Raw genomic sequence first — 26,541 nt, 5'->3', positions numbered from 1 at the left:
AAGGGAAGATTGTTAGGTACTGCTATTTCTTCTCAGTGGCAGGAAGCAGGATTTGACATAATCAGCTACTATCTTTGGAAGGGTAGCCTTAGTACGCCCCAACATCACCACACTTTGATGCTATTCTAGGGTATTGGATATTCATAAGTTTCATCTCCTGCCTTTAGAAGCGCATTTATTATATTAAAAATATTCGACATATTTGCTAATTCCTGGTACTTCTTAACATAACTTTATTAATGTCATGAATGAATGTAACATTCTTTGGAATGGCCAGTCTAAGTCCCTTCAGATTCCAAGAACCTAAAAAGAATTAACAGCTCAGGGTGAGATTGCAAATACACATTTTATCTATGCCACGTGAATACACACTTCATCTTATTCTATTTCGTACCATGGAAAAGAAGGAATCTGGGATGTGAGAGGCAGCACAGAACACACCCAGGGCTGTGGTATATTCCTTTGCAAGGATTCTACACTCAGCACAGCAGTTGCATTTGGGTTTACTAGTCTCGACACAGCAGTTGCAACTGGGGTTATTTTTTCTTGAACGAGCAAAGATTTATGTCTTTGTGGTAGTGTACAACTACCATTTACTAGGATCCTTTCAGTTTTTATAGACACCAAACTGGTGAGATAAACGTAAATATACTGGATATCACCACCCTGATATTGCCTGGGTTTTTGAGTAGTGGTTTGTTTAGTTTATTCTCAAATGATTTTCATTTACTCTATTAATAGAGATGTGGAGGTTGGAAGAAGAAAGATTTCAGAAGCTTGCACTTGGTCTACGTGACTATACAAAGCCGTTTTTATTCCACCATCCAGGGATCTCTCTGATGATGTGTATCTGTGGAGCCCGTGGATTCACTCTGAACAAATGCACAGGATGGACATAGTAAGACCCTTCCCCTAAGACCAAGACCTGAGTAACTAATTCTCTGCATCCCAGATGTCAGTGTCAACATTGGCTTGTGCTTAACAATCCTCCAAATATTTACACCATCTTCTTTCTCCAAGTAGATGGCCATCTGAGTAAATGCCCAAGAACTTTTTTGAACAATCATGGGGCACGGTTTATAACTGAAGGGCTTTTCCATTGGAGACCTTTATGATTAGAGTCTAGAGCTGAGGAATATGTCTTGATTTTTTTCATTGCAATGATGGTGTCAGCCTCTTAATCATCTATCTTTGATTTGTTTGATTATGGACATTGAGCAAACGTTTATTGGCTAGTCATTTGTCTTGTTTCCTAGGGATGCCACATTTTACTATTCATCTCCATAGATCTCAGAGAGTTTTTCCCTTTGGCTGAACTCCAACCTTGTCACCCACTATAATAATTAAACCCTAGATCTGCGTTATGCAGTTTCCAAGCTTCTAAGGAGATCTCCAGGCATAAGCAGCTTCCTCTCTCTCTTGAAATAACTCACTCCCTCAGAAAACATCCAATTCTGTAAAAATTCTTTCTTGTGCACCAGAAATATGCTTCCTGGAATTTCAGCTCATGTGACATGCCTTTGTGTATGGGAAGGGAAGATAACTGCCTTGTAAGTCTTTCTCCTTTTTTCTGTCACAAAGACTATATCTTCTTTCATTTGAATAATCTCAGAAATGGACTTCAAAATTTACTAAGGTGATCAGAATGCTAATTAATCTTGGGTCACCTGGAAGGGAAAGAGAACACATTATATTGAGATTAAATAGAATAATAAAACAACAACTGCTAGCCACATAGATAACATGCATGTGTTCACCATGTGGCAGGTACCATGTAAAGCATTTGACTCACATTATCCCATTATCCTCACAGAAAGCATTCATTTATGCAAGAAATATTTATTAAGCACCTAATTCATCCTAGAAACTGGGGATACAGCAGTAAAGAATACAAAATATCCTGCCCATATAGAGCTTACATTCTAGAGGTAAGAAGATGGGAACAGGCAATAAATAAGATAATTGAGTACTCTGTATAGAATGTTAGGTGTTGAGCGTTAAGGAAAATAATAATGTGAGGAAAGAAAATAGGAAATGGTGAATGTCATTTGCAAGTTTAGAGACTGTGGGAGGCCTAGCTAGTGGGTAACTTGAGTAAGACTGGAAGGAGATATAAGGGTGACCTTGTGGATAACTCGGAACTGTTCCAAGGAGAATAAACAATAAGGGCAGAGACCCTGAGGTAGTATTATTATTTCTGTTGTATACATGACTTGCCCAGCAGCCCACTGCTTGAGGTTGGAGCCAGGATTCAAACTCGGGTCTGCTTGATTGTAGACCTTGTTATTACCGTAGAACTGCCTAGTGATCATTAGACTATGTGGAAATGCTCTATGTTACCAATGATGGCACAAGATCCAAGAAGAGGGAAGCAACTTGCTTAGATGAACACATGTAAATGGTGGTGGGGTTGAGACTACCATGTGGTCACTTCTAGTCCCTCATTTTTGTCATAGAAGCTAGACATTTATCCTCTGGCTAGAACATTTCCAAACCAATCAATGGACTAGGTAAAACAAATTCTGCTCATAAACATTTTAGAGTTCTGTCTTGGCTTAGCTTCACTAGATGATGTCTTTGAGTTCTGACTTCTCTCGCTGGCAGGTGTGGGTTAGTAACAAGGCATAGACTATGAAGTTAGTTCGGTACATCTATGCCTAAAAAATAGGCTCTAGGCTTTTCTATCTATGTGGCTGTGGGCAAGTTTCTAAATATTTTGGACTCTCAATTTCATCATTTGTTAGAATATAGGAATGCCTCTTGGAGATGTGGTTGGGATTAGACGAAATAATACATGTGCAACACCTCCCACAGTGACTGGCATGTGGGAGATGCTATACCTGCAACCCACGTTCTCTCTCCTATGTGATTAGTTGTCTTGTCACATGCATAACTCTTACTTTGTAAATGCATTACTTTTTTGAGAGTTGAGAGGTTATCTTATATATCTAGTTACTCACCACATTTTATATTATATGGCGATACACAGTAAATGCTTAAGAGTGATTATTTGATTGTTGGATTAGTGGAGAAGAGAAAGAATAGTGGTTATTGCTTTGGGACTCTGTCGACGCATCCATCATCTAGTTACAACTTCTGCTAGCTCCCTGCTCACCAGGCTTGTTTTGTCTGATGGGAGTGGCCAGCAGATATCCTCTTACTTCTTTGAAAGTCAATAAGCATTATTCCAGAAGTCAGGCCACTGTTTGCGTAGAAGAAGACTTTTGTTTTCAGTAAAGAGAAGAGAGACAGCTGTCACTGTGAGGATCAGTAGGTTCTTGACATATCCTGGGAAGAAGACAAAACTCCAGTTTAATTCACAACTTTAGCATCTTCCACCCAGATCTTTCTTCAGGACTGCTATCAAAGAGTCAAATTGACCAATTTCCATTTTTATTTCTTTCCCCCACCCTCTGGCAAGATCTCAGTGAGCAGCTAACCAGCTGAAAATAGGAAGAGAGGAGAAAGGCCTGTACTTCAATGACTACAGAGATGGCTCATCGGTCGCCAAAAATTGAAGTTAGTTTTTCATTCATGTAATGCAGAAAAAAAATTCTCCACCACAAATATTAGCAAGAGTTAAATGGAGTAACTTGTTTAGAATGCCATTGTTTAAGCAAAAGGATAGCTAATTTTATAGCATCCCCTTACATTAGCTTGTTTAATACTTATGACCACTCTATAAATAAGTACTATGGTCCTTGTCTTAGAGATGAAGACACAAATGGATCCTAAAGACATTAACTTGTTCCAGCTTACATAGCTTGTGAGTCTCAAACCCAGGGGAGTAGCTACACATTCTTGAGTCCAAATTTATTCCTCTGTGCCCTATTTGTTTGCTTGTTTGGATTTGTTTTTTTTCCCCTCCATTACTAAAAAGATGGATAACAAATTTTGTCTCCTGGTCCTTTCACTGGAAAATAAAGACTATAGAGGGGAACCCAACAAGCATCTATCTCCTTTTTTTCTGGTGAAACATACATAGAGTCCTGTGGTAAAGATAAAACATGAAAGAAAACATTCCAACATTCCACTAAGAGTTCATAATGTATCTAAGAATTAATACTTCTCTCTACATAGATGAGAAGACCTTGACGCTTCACCTCTTGACAATATGAAAAGAGGGAGTATTGTTTTGTGACTGAGGATCAAGAAAAAACAAAGAGAATGCTCATCACACTTTAGAAGATAATCATCCACTGTAGCTTCTGAACTGTAACACTGGTCAGGTTGAGCTGATCGAGCTTTAAAGTACGTTTTAAAAGAAATCAAACTATTAAACTATTAATTGTGTATGTGTGTACATTAGGAAGATTCATAGACAGTGAACACCACTGTACTGGGATGGTAGGATCATAATGACATTTCCCCCTTTTATGTTATGATTGAATAGTATTTATATTAGCAGAAAAAAAAATATATAATTCTGTGACTTTATTGGAGATTCTGTAAGTACTCATTTGCCCGGAGCTAGGAGTTCTCTTTCCATCAAATCCAAATTTGACAGTTGATTAAATTGACACTTGGGAAAGACAGATTTCTTCAGAGATAGAGGCACTAATGATGCTCCTTCCATGGTTACAAACAGGAAGCACTGGGTCTCATGGACTTAGCACCCTTGCACTTGAAGATGGGCGGTTCAACCTTGCCTGATAGTCATAATGAACAAGGAAACAGAGCCAGAGTTTTGGATTATTTTCTTTATTATAGCTTCTCCAGTAATTTTTTTTATTTCATAGATGTGGGAGATTTTTAATAATCAAATATCCTTGCAAATATCCTGATTCATTCACCTTTGGAATTTCTTATTTGCCCGAGTCATGCCATTTTTCTTTGGGACAAGCAGTTCACTTCTTTGTACACAAAGAGACTGAGGCTTGGAGAAGGAGCTTCCAAGGTTAAAGTTCATAGGCAAGCACAGATCCTACGTTACCTAGTTAGAATCACACATTACCCCACAACCTAAGCAAGCAAGTTCTCTATATTACTGCTGCCCTTCGTTGTACTGTGCAGCAATTTGATCATTAGAAAGTACTCTTGCCTATGTTACTGGGGACTCTGAATACACTAGGAATTCAGTTTTCATTCTCAATAGTGAAAGGCACTAAACACGTATGAAATGACACATTGATAATACTTTTTTAAAAGCTTATAATTTACTTGTTTTCTCATGGTTGAATAAGGCTTGAAGCCTGCAATGGAGTCTCTAAAGTTGATAGAGAAAGCATTCATGAGAATGAAAGGCAGAGGTGCCGACTTTGCTGGCTAGCCTTTTGGACTCCCATGGTACATCCCCTAGTGTTGTCTTAACCTTAGCAAAGGGATGGCAAATGGCTGTCATTTCCAGACAGCATCATTATGTAGACTTGGAGATTCTATGAGAACGTCAAGTCTGTTAATTCTTGTCTATATGGTTTTTAGAAATCCGTTAATATTGCCAGGTCTGTGGTCTCATCTTGTCAAAGAAGTAAGTTGAACTTCAAATTCTAAGTCCTCAGGGTTTTACAAGATGAATTAATTTAAGTTCCAGAGAATACATCATGGGTAGTTAGCTCACAGACTTTAGGGAGCCTAGATCCCCTGTGATGGAAAATGAGATGGAACCAGGACAGGTCAGTGTGAAGATCTGAGAGTGTTGGAGCTGATGAGAGAAGAGTCAGTGCAGGCAGCAGTGTCACAGGTGAACAAGCCATATCAGAGACAATGATTTCTCTAATATTCTCTACCTCCACATCTCTCTACTCAAGTCCAGCGTCTCAGGACATTGACTCTTTGATCTAGAGTGAGGCTGTATGTGCAGCTAACTTAAACAGCACACGGTTTCCCTTGCATCCTCAACAACACATCATTCAGTAGTAGAAAGACTGATTATTGCTGAATAATGAGGTAGATGCTCAGTGGGCATCTAGCTGCTTCCTCCAGGACCCTCCATTTCCCCCCCTCTTCCCCCTGCCTTTCTCTCTCTCTCCTATCTTCTTAAGGTTCTTCCCATCACCAGCTGTCTTTTCTATTTGGGGGAGGCTATATTTAAGTACGTTAGAGAAAGTCCCAGTCTCCACTTTCTCCCTACACCATCAGAAGGATTAGGAACACAGTGAGGAGACAGTTGCCCTGGTTACAGCTGGAAACCAAAAATCCAGAAAACAGCAGTATTTCTAAGGTCTAGAGCCAGGGAGGGCTCTGAGCAGTGATCTTAGAGCAGATGGCTCATAGAAAAGTCCACCAAAGCTCTCTTTCCCCAACCCCCCAACCCCCCCTGGCCCCGGTACTGCTGCTAGTCTGAGAGGTTCCCTTTCACAGTGTTCCCATTAACACATTTTCTTGGCTTTCTCTTTATGGCTGCTGGGATGAGCAGCTTCTTTCCATTTCCAAACTGTCCTTATCAGTAATGCAACAATAGCTAATTTAATTAGCTGACCTGAACGTTGGCCAGTTTGGGCTAATTTGGTTTTGATAGTGCTCCTTGGCACATGCAAAGCTGATAAGCATATTTCACTCCAGATAAACAGTGGGGTTTAGGGGCAAGTATATGAATGAGGATAGCTCTCCCAAAGCCCCTCTTTTACCTGGGGGACACAGTGCTTGACCAAAGGCAAGTTATTCTAAAGTCGGTATCCATCCATTTCCCCCCTCAAGGACCTGTCAAATGTGTCAGCTGAAACAGATAAAATAGACAACCAGAAAATTGCAAAGGCAAATTGCCCAGGATGAAGGTGCTGGGAGTTGGGACAAAAACATTCCCCTTAGCAGAGAGAATGCTTGGCTGGGAAGTCTGGATCTTATCCATGGACTGGCTGTCCCTCAGTCACCCTAATTCTGTAGGTAAGCTACCTGATTCGTCAGGTGATCACTGACCACTTCTTCCACAGCTGTGTCTTAGCACATCAGTGTAATGTAGATAAGATCTCAGGCTCTCTCTCTCTCTCTCTCTCTCTCTCTCTCTCTCTCTCTCTCTCTCTCTCTCTCACACACACACACACACACACACACACATACAATGTCAGTGGAGGATGCTGTCACACTAAGCTGATGATAGGAACTTAACACCATCACTCCTTGAGTCTCTGGGTACTAATATGATATGTATACACAGATGGTACTTAATATATGTTTGGTGACTGAATGATATAGGAAAGGGGGTATGGAAGCACACAGAACAGTTTCAGGCAACATGCAACTGAACATCATAAAACAAATTCCTTCTCAGGTCAATATTTCAGCCCTCTCTATCCTTGGGGGAAACGTTATCAGAAAAATACAATTGTTTTGTACCCCTGGAGAGAACTAAGTTTTCATTGATAAGTGATTATCAATTGGGGATAGCTTCTGGGTTAAGGATAGGGTATGCAACCACTTCTCTTTCGGCTCCTATCTGGCAAAATCCAGGCAGGCCCTGTGGGTCTCTGTGAGTTTGTATGTGCATTGATCCTGCTGTGTTTAGAGGCCTTGCTTCTTTTCGGTCCCCCATTACCTCTGGCTCTTGCAATCTTAGCATTAGATAGCCAACACAAAATGAACTCAGTGACATTTTTGGAAGTTCGTTGTCTCATAATATTTTGTCAGAAAATTGTTTAACTTTACATGCCCCTTCATATATCATGGCTTTTGGTTTTGTGTTTTTCTTTGTGCATGAAAGCTAGTGTCTCTGTATTTAGATATGCTGTTTGTACTTTGGATCTTTGGGGGAGGGTTGTTTGTTTTGTGTTAATTGGTTTTTTCTGTTTTGTTTTATCTTATTTTTATTCTTCCTTAGGTGCCTGCTTGTTCTCTAAGAGCGATAGAAAGGGTGTGGATTTGGATAGGAGGGAATAAGTGGAGGACCTTGGAGGAGTTAGAGGAGGAGAAAACATGACCAGAATATGTTGTATAAAGGAATCTATTTTTAATAAAAGAAAATTAGAGGAAACAAGACTCAGTTGTTATATAAAACGTATTCTTTAGCATCACAAAATCTCTTTTGTCCCACTGGGGCTTCTGTCTACCATTCATTCCCCAGCCATGTTCTTTCTAGATGAAGGGCCACACCCAGATAGTCTTCTAATTTTCATTGAAGGGCTTTCCCCATTTTGGAACTGCACTTCAACAGCACACAAATGAGCATGCATGTCATTACATGGGTTAAATGGTGTATGGTTGAAGCTAGAGGGTTCGAAATCTTTCCAGCGGGACTGGTCCATGGGAAAGTATTTCAGTTTGCCTCCTGATTCTGCTGCGTGGTCATATCTAACAATGTTTGTCCACCTATTCTCATTCCATATCTTTTCTGGGTGAACTCACTCACTCCACGGCATCAACATCCTATGTGCTGAAAATATACAAGTCTCTATCCTGTCCTCGACCCTGAACTCCCTAGCTCAGCTGTGTGTGAATGCAACTGATTGTTGGAGTTTTCCACCAGGATCTTCCATTACAGCCTAAGCCAAGACACCAAAAACCATCCTTATTAGCTGTTTACAGAAATCTATTTGCCTTAATTCCCTGCTTTTGTGAACAACTTAACCCAACCTGCCTCCCTTCATCCCTGTTTTAGACAGTCACCTAGTCTATTGATTTTTGTCTCCCAAACGTCTTTTGAATCCAGGTCATGCTTAGTGCAGAAATGACTTTATTTATATCTTTCATCCCTTATCCCCCCAATATAAACAGGAATTTCTCAAAGTCTGAGATATCTCAATGTCAGACAAATAGGAAGCGCTCTGTTTTCTGAACTGAATTAACATAGCCCTCCTGCTGTTCCATTGAATTCTAAATTCTTAGTGAATACCAAGTACTTTGCTGGATACAAAGGTAGAAATGGGTTTTCTTACTCTCCTGTATATCAATTTCTATCTTAGTAGCTAAATCAAATGCCTTCCGTGTAAAAAGCATATGCTACGCAGTTTACCTAGTTCATAGATGACAGCCAAACAGAAAAACAAAACAATCGAGCCTCTGACAGGTTATGAAACTTTCCCCTTACCACACTGATCATAAATGATAGAATTTGAATTTGGAGTCTGGGTTGGGTCCAATGTAAACACTATATAAGAGATGTAATAATTATTCAAAGTCCTTATTTCTGTAAATAAAGCAAAGAAAAAGCAAGGCACCCAGATGAAGCTCAAAATAGTCACACTGAGTGAAAGAATCCAGATGAGAAGGATTGCATGCTGTGAGGTTCCACATACACAGACACACAATTCTAGAAAATCTAGACGTGGTGATAAAAGCCAGGGCAGTGGTTGCCTAGGGAAAAAGGATAAGGATGAAAGACTGGATTGTAAACCCGGAGAGTTTGGTAAGTGTGAACAGGTTCAAAACTTACCAAACCGTACTCTTTCAACATGCGGTTCAGTGCTCACTTTCACCAATAGACAGACACACAGACAATTGAGCTACATTCATACTTTTAAAACCCCACATATTAATCAAAAGGTAATAGTGATGGGTGAGCAGAGAGCAAGTCCTCAAACAGTAATACAAAAAGATCTTCAGATGGTTAAAAGTCCCAGAATTTGTGGATCTCCGTTTCTCACCTCCTCTTTCTTGCACTTGGGGGAAGTATTGTGAAGCGCATACCAAGACATTAAGTGTTTTCATCTAAGAAGCAATACAAGGTGAATCAAGAGTTGTTCTCAGAACCAGAATAAGGTGCACAGACCACTAATGCACTCGTGTCTGTGTCTATATCAGCACCTGCTAAATATTTGTTAAGGGTTATAGAAGGCCTGAATTAGGCAGGGTGCATTGGGCTGTGGTGTGCATTAATATAATATAATAAATATAATATAATAAATATAATATAATATAATATTTTTTTTCTGGAAGGTGCCAGCATCTGGGGGCAGTGAGTGACAGATCATTGGGTCTGGCTTCTGGTGCCAGCATCTGGGAGCTTTCTCCCTTCTCATATACTACCAAGAAAGCAGAATGCAAACAGCAGCTCTTGCACGGGGTCAGCCTCTGCCTTTCTACAGAAAATAGCCATGCTTTCTGCTTTCTTCCATTCCTCTATTACCTTAATGTGCTGGCCTGGAGGATGAATGAGATAATAAACAGGAGCACGGAGTGAGCTTAGTGTCTGGGTCACAGGAGGCGCTCAATAAATGTTAATTCCCTGCCCCCAGCCTGGTATAGATTAGCCCTGACTTCTCAGAAATGCAAATCCCTGCATGATCAGCTCACCTAGGTCTCCTTTCAATATCCCTGCATAGGAGCCTTTTACTACCCCTTAAAGCTGGGCCAGAATCCCTTTCCTCTGCTAATTGTCCCACTGAGACCAGGGGAAGAGAAGGCAGCCACTCTGGAAGAGGCCAAAGCCTCCTAGCAGAAGAGTTTGTGTGCTATTGAGCTCCAGGAACGTGGGCCTCATTCATCTTCCCGGACATTGCCGCGCCATCCATTTTAAATGACACAGAAGCCGACCCGTTTATCAAGATCAGCATACTACTGTATTATTATGATTATTTAGCATTTACATAACACTCTATTTGCAAAGTGCTTAATAATAATTTATTTATTACTTCATCTAACTATGCACTAATGGAAAATTCAAGAGGTTGTTTTGAGTTCACTGACCTCGGCTCTAGAGACACCTCAGGCCATTTTCAATTGCTGCCCAGCTGCCTGCCGTAAAATGTTTTAATGAAAAACCATTTGATAAATGTATATATATATATATATATATATATATATATATATATATACACACACACACATATATATGTATACATACATACACAGGTACATACAATATATCTATAAATACATTTATAGTATAAAACTGTGTGATTATGCGTTCCTTTTTTTGACAATTTGTAGTGTTTTAAAAACAACATTTTTACTTTACAATGGGGAAAATAGCCATTGCTGTTATTAAGAAGTCACTAGAAATACATATATTTAGAACTTACATAAAACTGACCCAAGACTCAGTTTTCATTGTATAGAACACATTGAAGCCATACATGCATTCTTTGCACCCCACTTCTATCCCAGGATACAGGAAGCTGAGGCAGGAGTGTCAAGGGTTTAAACAAACTGTATATATCCTGAGACTCTATCCCAAAAAAGAAAAAAAAAAAAAACCATAAATAAGCAAACAGAAGATTAAATAAGTGCTCAGAGCCATGTTTAGAGTCTTGTGGGTGGCTGGCAGCCTTGTTAGTGAGCTCTCTTAAAGTCCACTGAGCATGGCAGTGGGGTGCAGTGGTCATCTGCTCACCATGGGGTTCAATAAATAGGGATTTTGTGGCAGAGCTCTGTCTTGGATGGATAGGGGCTTTCTCAGGCCTCCATTTCTTTACTTTTTAAAAAATGTTTATTTATTGTATGTGAGTACACTGTAGCTGTCTTCAGACACACCAGAAGAGGGCATCAGATCCCATTACAGATGGTTATGAGCCACCATGTGGTTGCTGGGAATTGAACTCAGGACCTCTGGAAGAACAGTCAGTGCTCTTAACCACTGAGCCATCTCTCTAGTCCCCTCAGGCCTCCATTTCTATCTGACGGCTTCTCTACCCACTTGCGTCCTTTTCCTTCACTGCTATAAAAACCTCCACACATTTTCAGTCCTGACTTGACCTCAGGTCCAGCCAGAGGATGCAGGTGGTCATACTGCACCCTCAGCCAAGAAGCAGAGAGTGGTGAATGTTGTTGCCCAACATAATTTTTATGCCATCTAGGGCAAAAGTTCAAGGAAGACTAAGAACAGAAGACCCCAGCCCTTTCCCACCATGCCCCCACCCCCATTTTCCTTTTTTCATTTTTCAAGTCATTTCTGGAAAAATTTGGGTCTCTCATTTCTTACACCTTTTATCCCCTTTCTTTATCTCACAGTGGTCTCAGGTCAAAGACACCAGTGAGAAAACTGTTTAGAAATGTACCTATTCGTTTTAAAAATGAAGTCCACCAAGAACAAAAGATAGCCATGGGCAAGGGTCGTGCATTAGGTTGTTTGTTGTTGGTAACTGGCTCTGAGAGATGCATTCAAACTGGCTGAAATTTTAAAGCATGTTTCACCGTCTTCTGTGTAAAGTCTTAGAAGGCTTAACTATCATCAATTGGAGAATATGTGGCATGTTTAAGAGAACAATAATCAGATTATTTTGGACTTGTCATGTGTTTTCATCAGGTTTTAGAGGCTAGATAACAGAAAGTGTACCACACCCCCTAAAACGGTAAACTGGCAGATTTCAGAAGTCACTTTAGGTAAGAATCTAGGCTCGACTTCAATAATGACTTCAAAGCATGAAGTAGAATAATTTGTAATTTACATACGTCATCAGGAATAGACCCAAAGAAGACATACCCTATTTCTATCACTTACTCCTAGGAAGGAAGATATTAGGACAGCACAAAATCCCTGATCTAATTTCTTCAACATAGTGAACAGAATTCCTCTTGTCCTTGCTTGGGATGAAAGTGGATAATGAGAACAGTATGCCAATAAAGGGAAAGGGATCTGCCCTCAGCCTGCAGTAGCCCACAGTGTTTGCCACAGGGCACTGACTCTGACTGGTCCCGTCTATAACACAGTTGTGCTGACAACAGCACTGCCTGGTAGCATTGCACACCACCTTCAGGGTCACACTCTGGGTTCACATCCTGACTCTGCTACATATTTGTGTGTCTCTAGATACCTTTCCTAACTTTTCTGGGGGGGTTTCCCACAGGTTTCTTTGATATCAGACAGGTGTGAGCAGGGCTCGATCATGCATGTCTATAATGTTAGTAATCAAGAGGCTAAGTCAGAAGGATGTCCTGAAGTTCAAGGACAGCCTAGTCTCCATAGTGAGTTCCAGACCATCCTGGGCTCTATAGAAACATTTTGTTTTGATAAAATGAAAGAAAAAAAGTAAGAAAAGAGAACCAGTGTCATAGCATACACTTTAAGGAATTGTAATGTTGATAGTAAGCTATATAAGAGCGTAGCATCTGGTCAGAGAAACAGAACGGAAACGGTAGCTCTTTATTACACATTAAATGCATTGTCGGAGAGTAATGAGCTAATATGTAGGATGCTGAAATCAGGACCCAGAAAGGTCTCACTAGGGTGGACTCAAGGAGTAAATCTAATAGGGTGGCCTTTAACAAGGATAAATGTAAGAGCAGTGCAATTGATCCGAACAGCAAGTGGCAGACGCCCAGTGGGAAGATAGGTGTTATCAACTGAGCGCCTGAACAAAGGCTTGGGCCAGTCACTGACTCTTTGCTAATTAAGGGTCAATGGTGTGAGAAGTCCACCAAGAAGCAAATGCTACTTAGGCAACATAAGGCAAGTGCACTGTCTGGAAGAAATTGTGGCCATGTCTTCTGCCATCCCATGGACCGCACAGTTGGAGGTAAATGAAGCTAGGATCAGGAGAGATGTAAATCCAATTGGCACAGAACATGCAGAGGTAAGAGAAAGCTATGAAGATGCTGGATCAGTGTCCCCAAACATTCAAAAATCAGTATGTACATGATGAATAGAATCCCTTGTAGCAAATTTCCAGCTCCTTCTCTGCTTCAAACTGCTCAGGAGAGTAAGAAGGATGGGTCTAAGCTCCAGGAAGGAAGACTGCTGCTTACTGTATAAAGAACACAACTCTAATTATTAACACTGTCCCCAAGTAGGGACACAGTGAATTTCCCAGCACTGGCAAGACCCAGGTAGAAACTGAAGAATCACGTGCAAAGGGTGCTGTATGGTAACTATGCTATCTCCTAGTTCAAGGCTCAGTCTGTCTACTAGAAGTCACAGGCAAAGGTAGACATTCCACAGGGGAGAAGGTTCATAGCCCTCTTTAGATCATTTCTAGAACCTCAAGTCTCCTCTCATCACTCTCTCAAAGGATGAAGAGGAATTAAGTTGGCACATTCTTTGTTTCACATGTATGAAACACTATTTGCTGTTGGGTCAGAGGGTGGGAGCACAAGGGTTGACCGAGAGATGCTGTCTCTGTCCTTGTAAAGGGAAAGGTTGGATTTGCTGCATACTGTTAAACAAATGTATGCAAAGTTCATTCTCTTCTGTGATGCTGTTGGATAATAGAATGATACACGTGAGTGATAGTATTCTGTCCTTCCCGGGGTCTGTCCCTTCAGCTTGGGGACTGAGGACTCTGCCAGAGGCAATAGTCAAAGTCCATGAGCAATTTTCACAGTCCTCTAGAGTTGGTATATTTCAGGGTCACCAAAGACTCCAAGGAGATGAGACAACAAAGGCATGGGCATCCTGTAAACCCCTACCAAGGCCCTGGGAACTGTCTATCTTGGGTACTGACCTCTCTAAGACCCTATCCTGTCTATTATGGGGTAGGTGTATGCACTAAAATGTCCTAAAATGGTGTTTCGTGGAAGCTGCAGGAAAATACCTTCACTTGGTTGATGAAAACCCAAATCAGCAGCTGTTTGTGCCTGTATGCACACCTCTATTAAACTGCCAACCTGCTTTACATTTATTTACCCTCCATGTGCTTCCTGTTTATTGGGCTAATAAATTGGAGGCAGTAATACCCACTCATCAAAACCCTACCTGTCTTCCAGGGCCTGGCTGTCACCTCACATTCTTGAGATGTCTCCCCAGGTGCTCTGCACATGGAGACTCTGCTAACCTCTGAACAGATGAAGCCTCTACCGTGTATGCCTCTTATTAAGCACCGTCTGTTTACCTCTCTGGTTGTTAATGCTCTGGATTATTTTACTTAGCTAGATTTTCTAGTTTTCAACTCGGTGGAGTCTCGTTTGATGAGGTCATTCATTCTTGCTTACTGGGGCAGAGCCAAAGCCCATGACTGACTTTCACTGTGAGATTTAGAGGCATGAGAGCTGGTTGCTAAGTAGGGAGTCATATACTTATGTTTGGGCCTTTTTAAGAAACCTGTTAGAGCCAGATAGAGCCAAACTCAGGAAGACAGCCTGCTTTATCCTGTCCTGTGGATTCACCTAGTCTCCCTGGAAAGAGCAGACAGAGAGAGACGGATCCCATGGAGTTTTTTTCACTGTAGACTTTACACTATGGTTTTTTAGATTTTTACCCAAGGTCTAGTGGCTCCAAGGGACACTATAGTTCTGGCCTGGCTTTTTAAGACAAAGTCTCACTATGTAGTCCTGCTTGTCTTGAAATTTGTTATATGTACCAAACAAACCTTGAAATCACAGAGATCTGTCTGCCTCTTCCTTCCATGTGCTACAGATTACATGCCCATGCCATCTGGCTTGTGCCAGAGCATGCAACCAGAGGGATAAACAGTTGGTGCTAAATAAGAGATGTGCACAGTAAACGAAGCTTGTTCAGAGAATAGCATGTTTTCCATGAGTAGAGCACCTGGGGAGACATCTGGATAATGTAAGGTGACAGCCAGTCTCTGGAAGTCAGGTAGAGTTTTGATGAATGAATATTACTGTCTCAACGATCGAACTCAGATTCTCAGGCTGAACATGGCTTGGCATCTCTGTTATGCCAGAGGCACAAGAACAGACCTTCAAACTCTCAGCAGCCCTTTTGCTCATGGCCAAAAGAACTTTCTCCCAGTTAGTCAGACTCAACTGAACAGAGACTCACTGACTTAGATGGGGAAATGGAGTAGAAGTTTGACACAATTAAAATTTATAGCTGCTTGAAACATGAAACAGCTTGTTGTCTACAATTACCTGACTTAGAACATTGGCTCTTAGAAGGACCAAAAATCTGAATAGATGCCCACACCTGCCTTCTTAGGGAAAATGTCCAGTTTCAGCTGAGTGTTACCTAGACATAGGCTGCCAGGCTCAAATTATGAGCAAGTGTCTGGGTATAAACATGTCTTCCCTGAGGGCCTCGCTAAGTACAAGCCATGATACATGTCTAAAGCTGACCAGGACTTACGAGTGACCAAAGAGCCCAAAAACAGAGAATTTCTTCACATCCCTGATTTCCCACCCTCAGAATGCTAGTTCTTCTGGCCCCGTCTATAGTTCGGACAGTGTTGTTTGCAAATCAAAGTAGCTCCGAGGTCACAGAAGTCTAGGTTCCTCTCATCTTCTCCTCTGTGTAGGGCTCTCGTGGCTGAAGCAAGCATCTGAACTCAGGGGTAGATCCTGACTCAGAGGGGGAAGCTGACATTAGGACAGAAGCCTGCTGCTTGCCTGCGAAGCCTGCCTCTGCCACCTTTTACATTCCCTCCACCCACTGGCAAGATGTAAGCAATAATAGCTGGGTCAGTATCCTTTGCCACAATGCTGCCATTACGGTTGCTCAGAAACCCAAGGCTGCACCAAAGGAACAAAGGATATCTCAACATGGACACTGGCTATAAACACAGCCATTTAGAAGTCACCTTGGACTCTGACTCTGCCAGAAACCATTAGCAATTTTCTTAGGCTAGTCCTGTACCCGCCTGGAAATCTCCATTTGGCTGTGAGCTGTGCTATTCTTTCTCTTTCCCCATTTTCTCTTCTTACCACACAAAATGCTCGAGACCCACCTGAGACCTAACATTTGTCTGTTTTGAGAATAGATGAGTATTTATTAGAATTAAACAGCTGGGAGCCTCGTGATATTTAGACGGGTATTAGGAGGAATGTATGAGAAGAAGATAATGCTGGGTCTTTTTGTCTGTAAACCAGCCTGGGCTTAGTTACTGAGGGGATTTCTTGGGTCTCCTGTGAGAACCAGATACAGTTAATTTCCTGCAAAAGCTGCGGGCTGGGCCGTGCTGATATTGCAGTGTTATTTAGAATAGAAAGGTCAGGCCTGAGATTGAATAATCATTGACAAGAAATCCACAGGGCAAAGGAAGCAGTTGGTGAGCAGTCAACTGGCTTATTTTTCCCTTCCCCCACTTCCCTTCATTCCTGGGTATCTGTTGCTTCTGGGGCTTGTTTAATATTTGTTTTTTGCAACCGTTTCCCAAATTCATAGCTGCTAGGAGATGTATGTTGAGACAAAGAGGGGACAGCTTCCAAGCCACCAATGAAGATGGGGCATTCCGTCTTGTAGCCTGGGTGTATCTATTCTGGGCCTTGGGTACCTGTGTGTGAATTTTCCAACCATATATGATGATTTTTCTTCTCAGCAGCTTAAAGGATCCTGTCCTTAGTTATGTGCTTTCTTTTTCTGCATGGTGTCTGAGCTATGCTTCATGTGGTCCAGTTTAAAGTCTGCCCTGAGTCGGGAGCCAGATATCAGCCTCTGAGAAGCATAGAGGAGAGGCTGATGAATGGAACGTGTGTTATGTGTGGGGCTGGGGCAGTTTATGAATTCTGACACCCAAGTGAGCCCTGCTTTACTAATGGGGAAGGCACAGGGAATTTGGATGGCTTGCTCAAGACTTCTCAGTTCCTACACAGCAGAGTAGGGTGTGCAAGATGGGGACCTCTGGGTACCAAGCTCATTGCATGCCTCAAGGTTCCCAGTCTCACTCGCCCTAAAGGGTTTCTTGGAAGTCTTTGCTTTTCTTTAATACAAGAGTTTCTTTCTTGTATTTTTACCATTAGCTGTTCCCTCAGGTGACTGATCCTATAAATGAGATGGCACAGACATATGTCTATTTTTAAAGAATATCGATGGGCAAGAGGAATGTTGGCATCCCTTCTGCATCTCAGATGCCGTATGGTTAAGTTGTTTTGAAATTCTTTATTTAGTGTTTGGACTTTGACAAGAGGACTGGAAGTCTGAGGCTGGACTGGGATATACAGTAAGTTTGAAGCTAGTCTGGACTACATAGTAAGACCCTGACACCCCCGTCCCACCCCAAATGAGGCTGGGCGTGGGTAGCTTAAATTAATAATCCTAGCACCTGTGGTTGAGGCAGGAGGAGTATCAAGTCTTTGAGAACAGTCTGGATTACAGAATGAGATTCTATCTCACAGCTCATGTGCATGTATGTGCATGAGTGTGAACACACACATAATAAAAGACTCAAGTGGATAAAGGCAAGTTTAGGTACTGGATGATTCCTTAAATTTAGAGGTCATCTTGCTTAATTTGGCAATGCTCTAGGAACAAATAAGAAGACAATCAGCAAATCATCATGACTTGTGAGTTGGCACCTAGGTTATGGCCAAAGTACTGCTAAGGATCATGAGTACAGCCAGGTAAGGGTCAGAGCCTGTGATTCTGAGACTAAGGAAAGGTAAAATGTTATAAGGTCAGGATCATAGTGCTATGTCTAGTCTCTCTTAATCTAGACACAGATATCAACAAGTAGTGAGACAACTTCTTGGCACAATGGCTTTGACACACCACTGGCATGTCTGTTGATGTACCATGTCATCAGAGTGTTCTGGCATGTTCTCATGCTTTTCACAGCTCAGGGTCTGGATCATAAGGAGGACCATGTAGAACAGGTTGGGCCATAGGGAGAACAGATCGTGGACTCCTCTCATCCTTAGCTGACAGAGACATAATAGCAAAATTAGGTTGCCAAGTCATCTGCTTTATGCAAATTCAGCTCCTAAATTGAGATGCCTTGTGATGATTGCTGTTACAAACCAGGTATTTAGTAACAAGTATAAACATTGCTTGAGGGTGACGGGCAACGAGGACTTTGATGCAGCCCAAAGCCCTGTTCTGGTGGCTGCTATAAGAACCAGGACGCTGGAGTCTCAAGTTTGACCTCCGTATGGACTCTCCTTTCTTTGTGCCTTGCTTCTGCATCCGGAAGCTACAAAGCATAAGGTTGCATGTTGGCTTTGAGGGTTTATCTTCTAAAAGCCTTGAGTTGTTTAGTGCAGGAAGGTGATGCTAGATTTGTCAGGGCAGCTGTATGTGTGTTATGGTAGTGAGAGGAAGAACAGGTACACAGAGCAGGGGCCTGTATGTCCAGGGAGTGGTAGCAGGCCTAGAGAGTTAGCTTGGACTCTGAACTCAGACTCTCAGCAACTCTGCTTTCTTACTTGGTGCCTTACAGAAAGTTGCACAAGTTGTCTGAGCTTCGGTGTTTCCATTTGTGTTGAACAAAACCAAGACACCTTCTTAAGGCTGTTGAGAGAATTAAAGAAGCAGACATGGAAGCAAACTCTGCCTATTTCGCCATAAGCACAAAGACGTGACCTGTACATATCCTGCCCTGCTAAGCAGGTGCATCTGAAAAGCAAGACCTCTGGTACGCACACAAATTAATTAGGAGGCAACTTGTTTCTGACCTCGCTTCTGCAATGGAAGATTCAAGCTTCCAAGACCTGCATGAGATTCCACAAGCCAACCTTGGAAGGAGTCTTTGGGCTGTTTTAGGGCAGCATGAACTGACTCTCCAGCTCCAAATAAATTTAATGCGCACCTCTAGGAGCCAGGCACTTCCATTCACAATTTGTTCCATAGTCTCTGTGTCTGGGTTTCATTTTTTGCAGAAATAGAAGTGTGATACCTGTCCCTTTGGGTTCACACAATGGTTACGATGGTCCCAAGGAATATGTCAGCACAACTTTTGAAATGCTTGACACGTCTGTGGCACCAACATTCTAGCCATGACAAGTGTCACCTCTGTAGGTTGGTGGCCCTGTTGTCAGATGGCAATACCCCCCACCACACACACACACTACAGAGTGAGTGCAGATGAAAAGGATGACCTCGAAAACACAATCTCTGTGGTGCCATCTGGCATCCTCTTTGCCTTTGATTTATTAGTGCCCGCCTCTCCCTGTGCAATACCATAAAGGCAGGTTGTGCGACACCGTAACTGTCTGGCACACATGAAGCAACATAGTGCCATGCATGCAGGGACAAGGTGTGTGTGTGGAGGTTCACCTCTGCCTCTCTCCACAGGTTTCCAGGCTGTGTCTCGCCACATGTACTGCCCGGGAACCACTGACCGTGCTAGCTGCTCTAGAAAAGGTAGAGATGAGCCTGGGTAGAAACAGGTCAGCCAAGGTCCAGCCAGGTGGGATATATCTCTACAACCTGTCACATCCCCCTCTTGCATTTTGTTCTGGCGCCTGCCATCCCTGAAGTTTATAGGTATCATTACCTATGAAAAATCTGTTCCATCTGAAGACTGTCTGGGTTGGGGATGGGTGGCAGATTGCAGTTTAATGACCAGATTAAAATATGCTAAAGCAAACAAATAAATAAATAAAAACCCCAGCAGCCCGGAGCTCCACAATTCATTCTGTGGGCAAGAGAGGCTGGGGCTCCAGGGACCGGCTCATAATTCACCCCATCGGCAGGTTTAGTAGGCTGTTACTGTATGACCACAAGGGGAAACAACTCTCTAAGAAAGATTTACACTGACTGCCACTGGAGGCTGAAGGGCTAGGGGCCAGGAGCAGAGGATTTGGGAAGCAAACAGGTCTTAATACTAACCATGGGAAACACCAGGTTCTACACTGACCCGTCTAATAACAGAGGTCCATATTCCCCCCTCTTCTGAGTTCTCCATGGTCCCTATTGTTTCTCGGCAGGACTAAGTCACTCCTTCTCATGGCCAATGAACCCAAGGTCATAATGCCACTTATTGAAATGGAAACTCAGCTTTCTATCTCTGTGTCTTAACGGACTAGCCTCATTTCTAAGGGTAGGGAAAGTAGTGTTCTTTTGCTCTTCTTAATTTCAGGTATAATTTTGAGTCACTGTTCAGAGTGAATCCATGAATGAGCAGTGTGTGTCTGGATCTGTGTGACTCAGGGGACGTCACAGTCTGTCAGTATCTAACAGGAACTGGTTCTAGAACCCAAGGAGATACAAAAATCCAAGACTGCATACAGTGGTAGGGTGTTCTCATCAGGTGACCTACAAACGTGATATTATGCTTTTAGTCATCTCTGGATAATTTACAATATGTACTGCAATGTAAAAGTTGCTTAACTCTCATTTTTTTTGTTATTTTTTTAAGTGTGTATGTGTGCCTGTGTGTCTGTCTGACTGTCTTTCCTTTTGTGCTCAGGGATCTGTAAAAGTTTGCAGGTGTCTGTGAAGGTCAGAGGCATTAGACCTCCTGGAGCTGTAATTATAGGCAATTGTGAGTCACCTTATAGGGATGTTCTCCAAAATTGTTGTTACTGGGACTTTGGGGAATAATGACCCAAACGTCTATATCTTCTCAAAAGACAAAAAAATTAGAACTACTTTTGACCCTTTGTTGAGTTCATGGATACAAAGGCTGCAGGTGTGACTGTCCAGCTGTACTTCAGGTAGGTATTCTCAGGGAGCAGCAACACAATGTAAGCCTTGCAAGCCTGCAGATGTGACAGGCCAGTGGTACTATGAGCACATGCTCTCATTTAGTGAAGAAAAGGTGGGAAAATGACATCCAGGCCAGACTTTGCCTCTTTGGACTTTGATTTCTCCAGGAACTGTCCTTTGATTTTTTCCCCGGCCTGCAGGTCTACTTCCTGCCAGTTTCTCTCTTGCAGCACAATCCTTGTCCCTGCTGGCCCCTCTACTCAAGAGTCTCTTTGTTCTCCATTATTACATGTTTAGCTCGTTTGACAGTTTGAGCTTCCGAGGCAGTTACTTCTTAAAGCGACATGGCTGACCCTATTGACTAATTCAGTATTCTCTACTATAGATGCTCATAGGGTTGTATCTATTTTACCTATCCATATAAATAACAGGGGCATGTTATACAGGCAGTCTCAGTAGATGGTGAGCATTGTCACAGGAAGAACTAGGTATTGTGTGTGTGTGTGTGTGTGTGTGTGTGTTTACGAATGTGTGTGCATATATGTACCTATGTGTGTACATGTGGACATGAGTGGTGTGGGTATACACGAACAAGCTTAGAGCCACAGGCCAACCTACCATGTCGTTTCTCAGGCTGGCTGTCCTCTACCATGTGTTCTGAGACAGGGTCCTTCACTGGCATGGAACTAGACTGGCCAGCCTGTAAGTCCCAGGGGATCTGTCTGTCTCCACTTCCCCATAACTTGGATTATAATTGTGCAGCATTGCATTTTATATGGCTGCTGAAGTGCAAACTCAGGCTCTCATGTTTGTGTGGCAAGTACTGTGTGAAGCCATTGGCTCAGGGTCAGCCTTCTCTCCGTATCACCCCAGCATCCATAGGTACATCTTAATGGAGACACTGGGGAAAGTTTGGTACTTAGCAGAATGTTACATCTCCCTATCGTCTCATTTCCCATGAAAAGACATCAATGCAGCTCTCCCTCCACTATCCTGTCACTCCATGACCTATCACCTTTTCCCACTGAAATGTACATGGTGTTTACAGACACGTAGCTCCATGGTGCTAGAGAGTAGAAAGAATGGGGTCGCTCTCCTCTAGGACCCAGCATGGCTGGGAATTGCTGCTGTACTTGAAGGAAAGAAAAGCGTGAGGAGCTCCGAGGTCATCACTCATTTCTACCCTTTGGGGAAACTTTGTTTTCTATTCACATTCAGCAAATGATGCTCTTGTACCAGTAACAAATGTCAAGTGCTCTTCCTGGGACTTTGGGGAGACAGAGCATTAGCAAAGGAGGAACAATCCAGCAAAAAGGACAGGTGTTCTATTTAAGGACAGAGAAGGTAAGTAACAAATGTCACCCTGAGACACCAGGGAGACAGCTTTGCATCAACAGCCATGACTGCAGAAAAGGAGGAGAGAGAGAGAGAGAGAGAGAGAGAGAGAGAGAGAGAGAGAGAGATAGAATATGCCCACAGTGACCTGTGATTATCCTGACTGCCTGATTTCTAGAATATTCCAGGAACCTCCCTTTCATGCTTTGACACAATCCTTAGCTCTCAGCATTACCTTATCTATGGACTATGGTGCTGCCTGAGCAGAGTGTTGGGGGCCATGTAGGAAATTTGTAGGTGTTGCACACCAACGCTGACATATACGTTAAACAGCATTGCTATTAAGAACACTACAGCTCCAGCCCACAGTGGTTTGGCTTATGTAAAATTTTTTTTTTTGTTTATTTAGTCATTGAACAGCAGCGAACCATACTCAGTAGTAAGTGTGGGAGTCATTGTTCAGTCCTTCTCTATTCTAGGTTGGAACTGGGATAAGGTCTTATCCACCTTTTCATTCCCCTTGACGGTAAAGGAAATGAGTTCAAATTGGGGTTGGGGGAGGGCTCTCAGATCACAAGGGAGCAGAGAGACAGTAAGTAATTACAACTGAGGCCCATGAGTGTTAGATGAACAGGATAACATTGTCAGAGCTTGTCCAGCCTCCTTCTGAGTTAAGGACTTTTGTATTTTTCTCCCCAAAAAGCAAAGTGCTGTGTGTGTGCATGTATTCTCAAGTATGCAAGTAGGGGGGCACGTGTATGAGTATACATATGTGTGCAAGCACATGTGTGAAGTCACAGGTCAACTTTGGTTGTCCTTCCTCAGAAACTGTCTACCTTGGTTTATGAAACAGTCTTTTATTAGCCCGAGTCTCTCATGAATCCAGTTAGGCAGGATGGCCAATAAACCCCTGGGATCCACCTGTTTTCATGTCCCTAGCATGGAGGGACAAGTATGTGCCACTGTGCTTATTATTATATGGGTTCTGGGATTGTACTCACATATCACAGATTTGCACAGCTGAGCCATCTTTCCAGTTTTGAAAGTTTCATTTTATCATACCAGGAACTCTCTGTGGCCACACTACCATCATTTTTGTCCCAAAATACTGTCATCATCTCTTTAGTGGGTCTTTATTTCCAATCTTGCTTGTTTGTAGCCTATTTGCAACAGTTGACAAAGTCATACTCACACTTAATTCCCATCACTCTATCAGACACTTCTCCAAGGTCTACTAACTCATGTTCATCTCAGATCTGCTCCGCCATCACCATTAATTTTCTGACCATAGCACACATCTAAGTTACTTTCTATTGCTGTGACAAGATACCATGATCAAGGCAACTTATAAAAGTAGGAATGTTGGGAGTGTGTATTTCAGTTTGAGAGGATTAATTAAAGTCATAACCTTCATGGTGGGGAACATGGTTAACAGCCAGACAGGCATGACACTGGGTCAGTAGCTGAGAGCTTATGTCTTGATCACAGACAGGAGGCATAGAGTGCTAACTGGGAATGGTGTGAGCTTTTGAAACCTCAAAGTATACCTCTAGTGACACATCTTATCCACAAAGGCATACCTATTAATCCTTCCCAAACAGTTCCACCAACCAGGGACCAGTTACTCAAACATATGAGGCTATGGGAGGCATTTCTCATTTAAATCTACTCCCTGGCCTGCATATGCTATGGCCACCTCATAATGTGAAACAAATTTAGTCCAACTTCTAAAGTCCCCATAGCCTTTCAGTCACAACATGATTTAAAAGCCCAAAGTCTCAAATGAGACTCAAGGCAGTCTCTTAATTGAAACCCGGGTGATATGAAAACTAGAATTACATTATTTCAGCAGACAATGGCACAGAATTTATAGTACCAATTCAAAACAGCAGAATGATGAAATGCTGGACTAAAGCAAGATTGAAACCCAGAAGGAAAACTTTAAACTTGTACTTCTGTACTAGCTGGTTTTGTGTGTCACAGTGGAATTATCACAGAGAAGAAACCTCCTTTGAGAATATGCCTCCATGAGATCCAGCTGTGAGGCATTTTCTCAGTTAGTGATCAAGGGGGGAAGGGCCTATTGTGGGTGGTGCCATCCCTGGGCTGGTAGTCCTGGGTTCTATAAGAAAGCAGGCTGAGCAAGCCAGGGGAAGCAAGCCAGTAACATCCCTCTACGGCCTCTTCAGCTCCTACTTTCTGACCTGCTTTAGTTTCAGTCTTGACCATTTTTGGTGATGAACAGCAATGTGGAAGTGTAATCTGAATAAACCCTTTTCTTCCCAACTTGCTTCTTGGTCATGATGCCTTGTGCAGGAATAGAAACCCCAGCTAAGAAAACCACCATGCCTGATGTTAAAGGGCTAAGAAGGTGCTGACCTTCTAGGTTTGTCAACTACAATAGTTCCCTAATCGCTTTCTCTCCACTGATCTAGGCTCTATTTACCTTGAAATCCCTCAAATTTCTTAAGTATTCTCCAGCCTCATGGCCTTTCATGGAATGTTCTTTCTAGAAAAATCTTAGCTATTTTCATGGGTTGGCCTCATGTCTTGCAGCATTTGTTCAAAGCCACCCTGTCATCCAGTGTTTAGGATGTCCTTGTCTTGGCTCATCACACTCTCCCCCTCCTGCCTTTCTTATTCTTATACCTGTTTGGTTCACTCTCTTCTTTACTACATCCTTCCCTTCCCATGGCATCCACTGCAATGGAAAACTGAATCACATCCTCTAAGGGTGCCAGGTCTGTGGCTGAGGACAGCTGTAAACGCAGCCAAATACAAAATCATACATTACTTATGACATTATGAGATCTTTTTGCAATTGTGTGTGTGTGTGTGTGTGTGTGTGTGTGTATGCATGTAATTACACATCAACATATGCTCATGGAGACAAAGGTCAATGTTGAACCATGTCTTCTTCAATTGCTGTCTGCCTTATACTTTTATCCAGGGTGTCATTTAGCCTGTAACTTACTGATGGGTAGGATGACTGGATACTGACCCCAGGGATCTACTTGTTTGCTTTCCTAGTAGTGATACTACAAATGTACACATTGTGCCTGGCTTCTATTCATGGCTTCTTTAGGTAACTGAACTCAGCTTCTCATGCTTGTGTGACAACTTCTTACCAACCGAGCTACTACCCCATTCTTTCAATAACCTAAATATTTTAGAGAAGTCACACACTTAACCTTTACAAGTGTACATGGAACTGCTCTTAAAGACTCTGATATCAGACTATGATAGTTTGTTTCACACCTGATTCATGCTTTCTCTGAACCCCTTGTTTCTCTTAACACCCCCTTTGCCTTTGGACTCCCTTTAGAATAATAAGAAAGTCTCTGAGCCTTATCTCAATGGCTTCAGGGTCTCTCTTGTGACTTTTCTTTCTCTTCTTAACACCATTCCCACAATGTTTTGCTTCTCTGTATCCCCTCCTCCTGTTCTTTCAGTTTTCCTTCCTTGTTCTCTCTCCCCGCACTTTCTCCCTGCTCTTCCTCCCTTTCCTTGCACTTCATTTCCTCATCTTTTCCATTTTCTTCCTATGTTCCTTCACTGGTTCCTTTCCTTTCTCCCTTCTTTCCCTATCTCCCTCCTTTCTTTCTGTTTCTGGATACCTACTAGGTGACCAGTGTAGCACTTTGCTCTGCTTTTCTTTGTAGGAGTCGTGTGGTTCCTTGGGGTCTGCTGATTGATGTAAGGAGATGAGACACTTAAGCCAAAATCTTCGCAGATCTAAATACAATGGGAGAGCTTGGAGCTGAGAATGGTGAGCTCAGGAAGCATGGATGTCCCAGAAGACAGATACCCTCCTAAAGAATGAGTATGACTATGCTTGTAAGGAGAGCAGTGTGGCAACTGTCATTTCAGGTATTTGATTCCATGTTGTCAAGAGAAAACAAGAAAGGAAGATAAAGGTAGATCTATACTTTCTGTGGATGCTAAGAGAAGGTAATTGCTGAATTAAGTTTGTAGAGGTGAGTAGCAAAGGGCCCTGAGAAATCTAAATATTTCTTTTGTATTCATCCTAATATTGTTTTCTTCATCACTATAGAGCAACCTGGTTTAAGACATTAATTATGGATGCATTTTAGTGGTCTCAGGCACTGGTGTTTTCCTATCAGCCAGTTGCCAAACAG

At 42.3% G+C, this 26,541-nt stretch overlaps 1 protein-coding gene across 2 annotated transcripts in view; it reads right to left on the bottom strand.

Moving 5' to 3' along the window:
- Nucleotides 1–3,156: 3,156 nt before the first annotated feature.
- Nucleotides 3,157–26,541, bottom strand: part of PBX1 (PBX homeobox 1) — a 301,843-nt gene continuing 278,458 nt past the window's right edge. For both annotated transcript variants that reach the window (XM_080921772.1, XM_080921776.1), the window contains one exon: nt 3,157–3,288. In XM_080921772.1, coding sequence (XP_080777898.1) covers nt 3,268–3,288 — 21 coding nt within the window. In that variant the 3' untranslated portion in view covers nt 3,157–3,267. The remainder of the gene's footprint in view (nt 3,289–26,541) is intronic.

Source organism: Micromys minutus (assembly GCF_963924665.1).
Source record: "Micromys minutus genome assembly, chromosome: 1".
In the NCBI taxonomy this organism is placed as follows: Eukaryota; Metazoa; Chordata; class Mammalia; order Rodentia; family Muridae; genus Micromys; species Micromys minutus.
The sequence above is the reverse complement of the archived record's forward strand: the minus strand, read 5'-3'. Positions and strand labels throughout refer to the sequence as shown.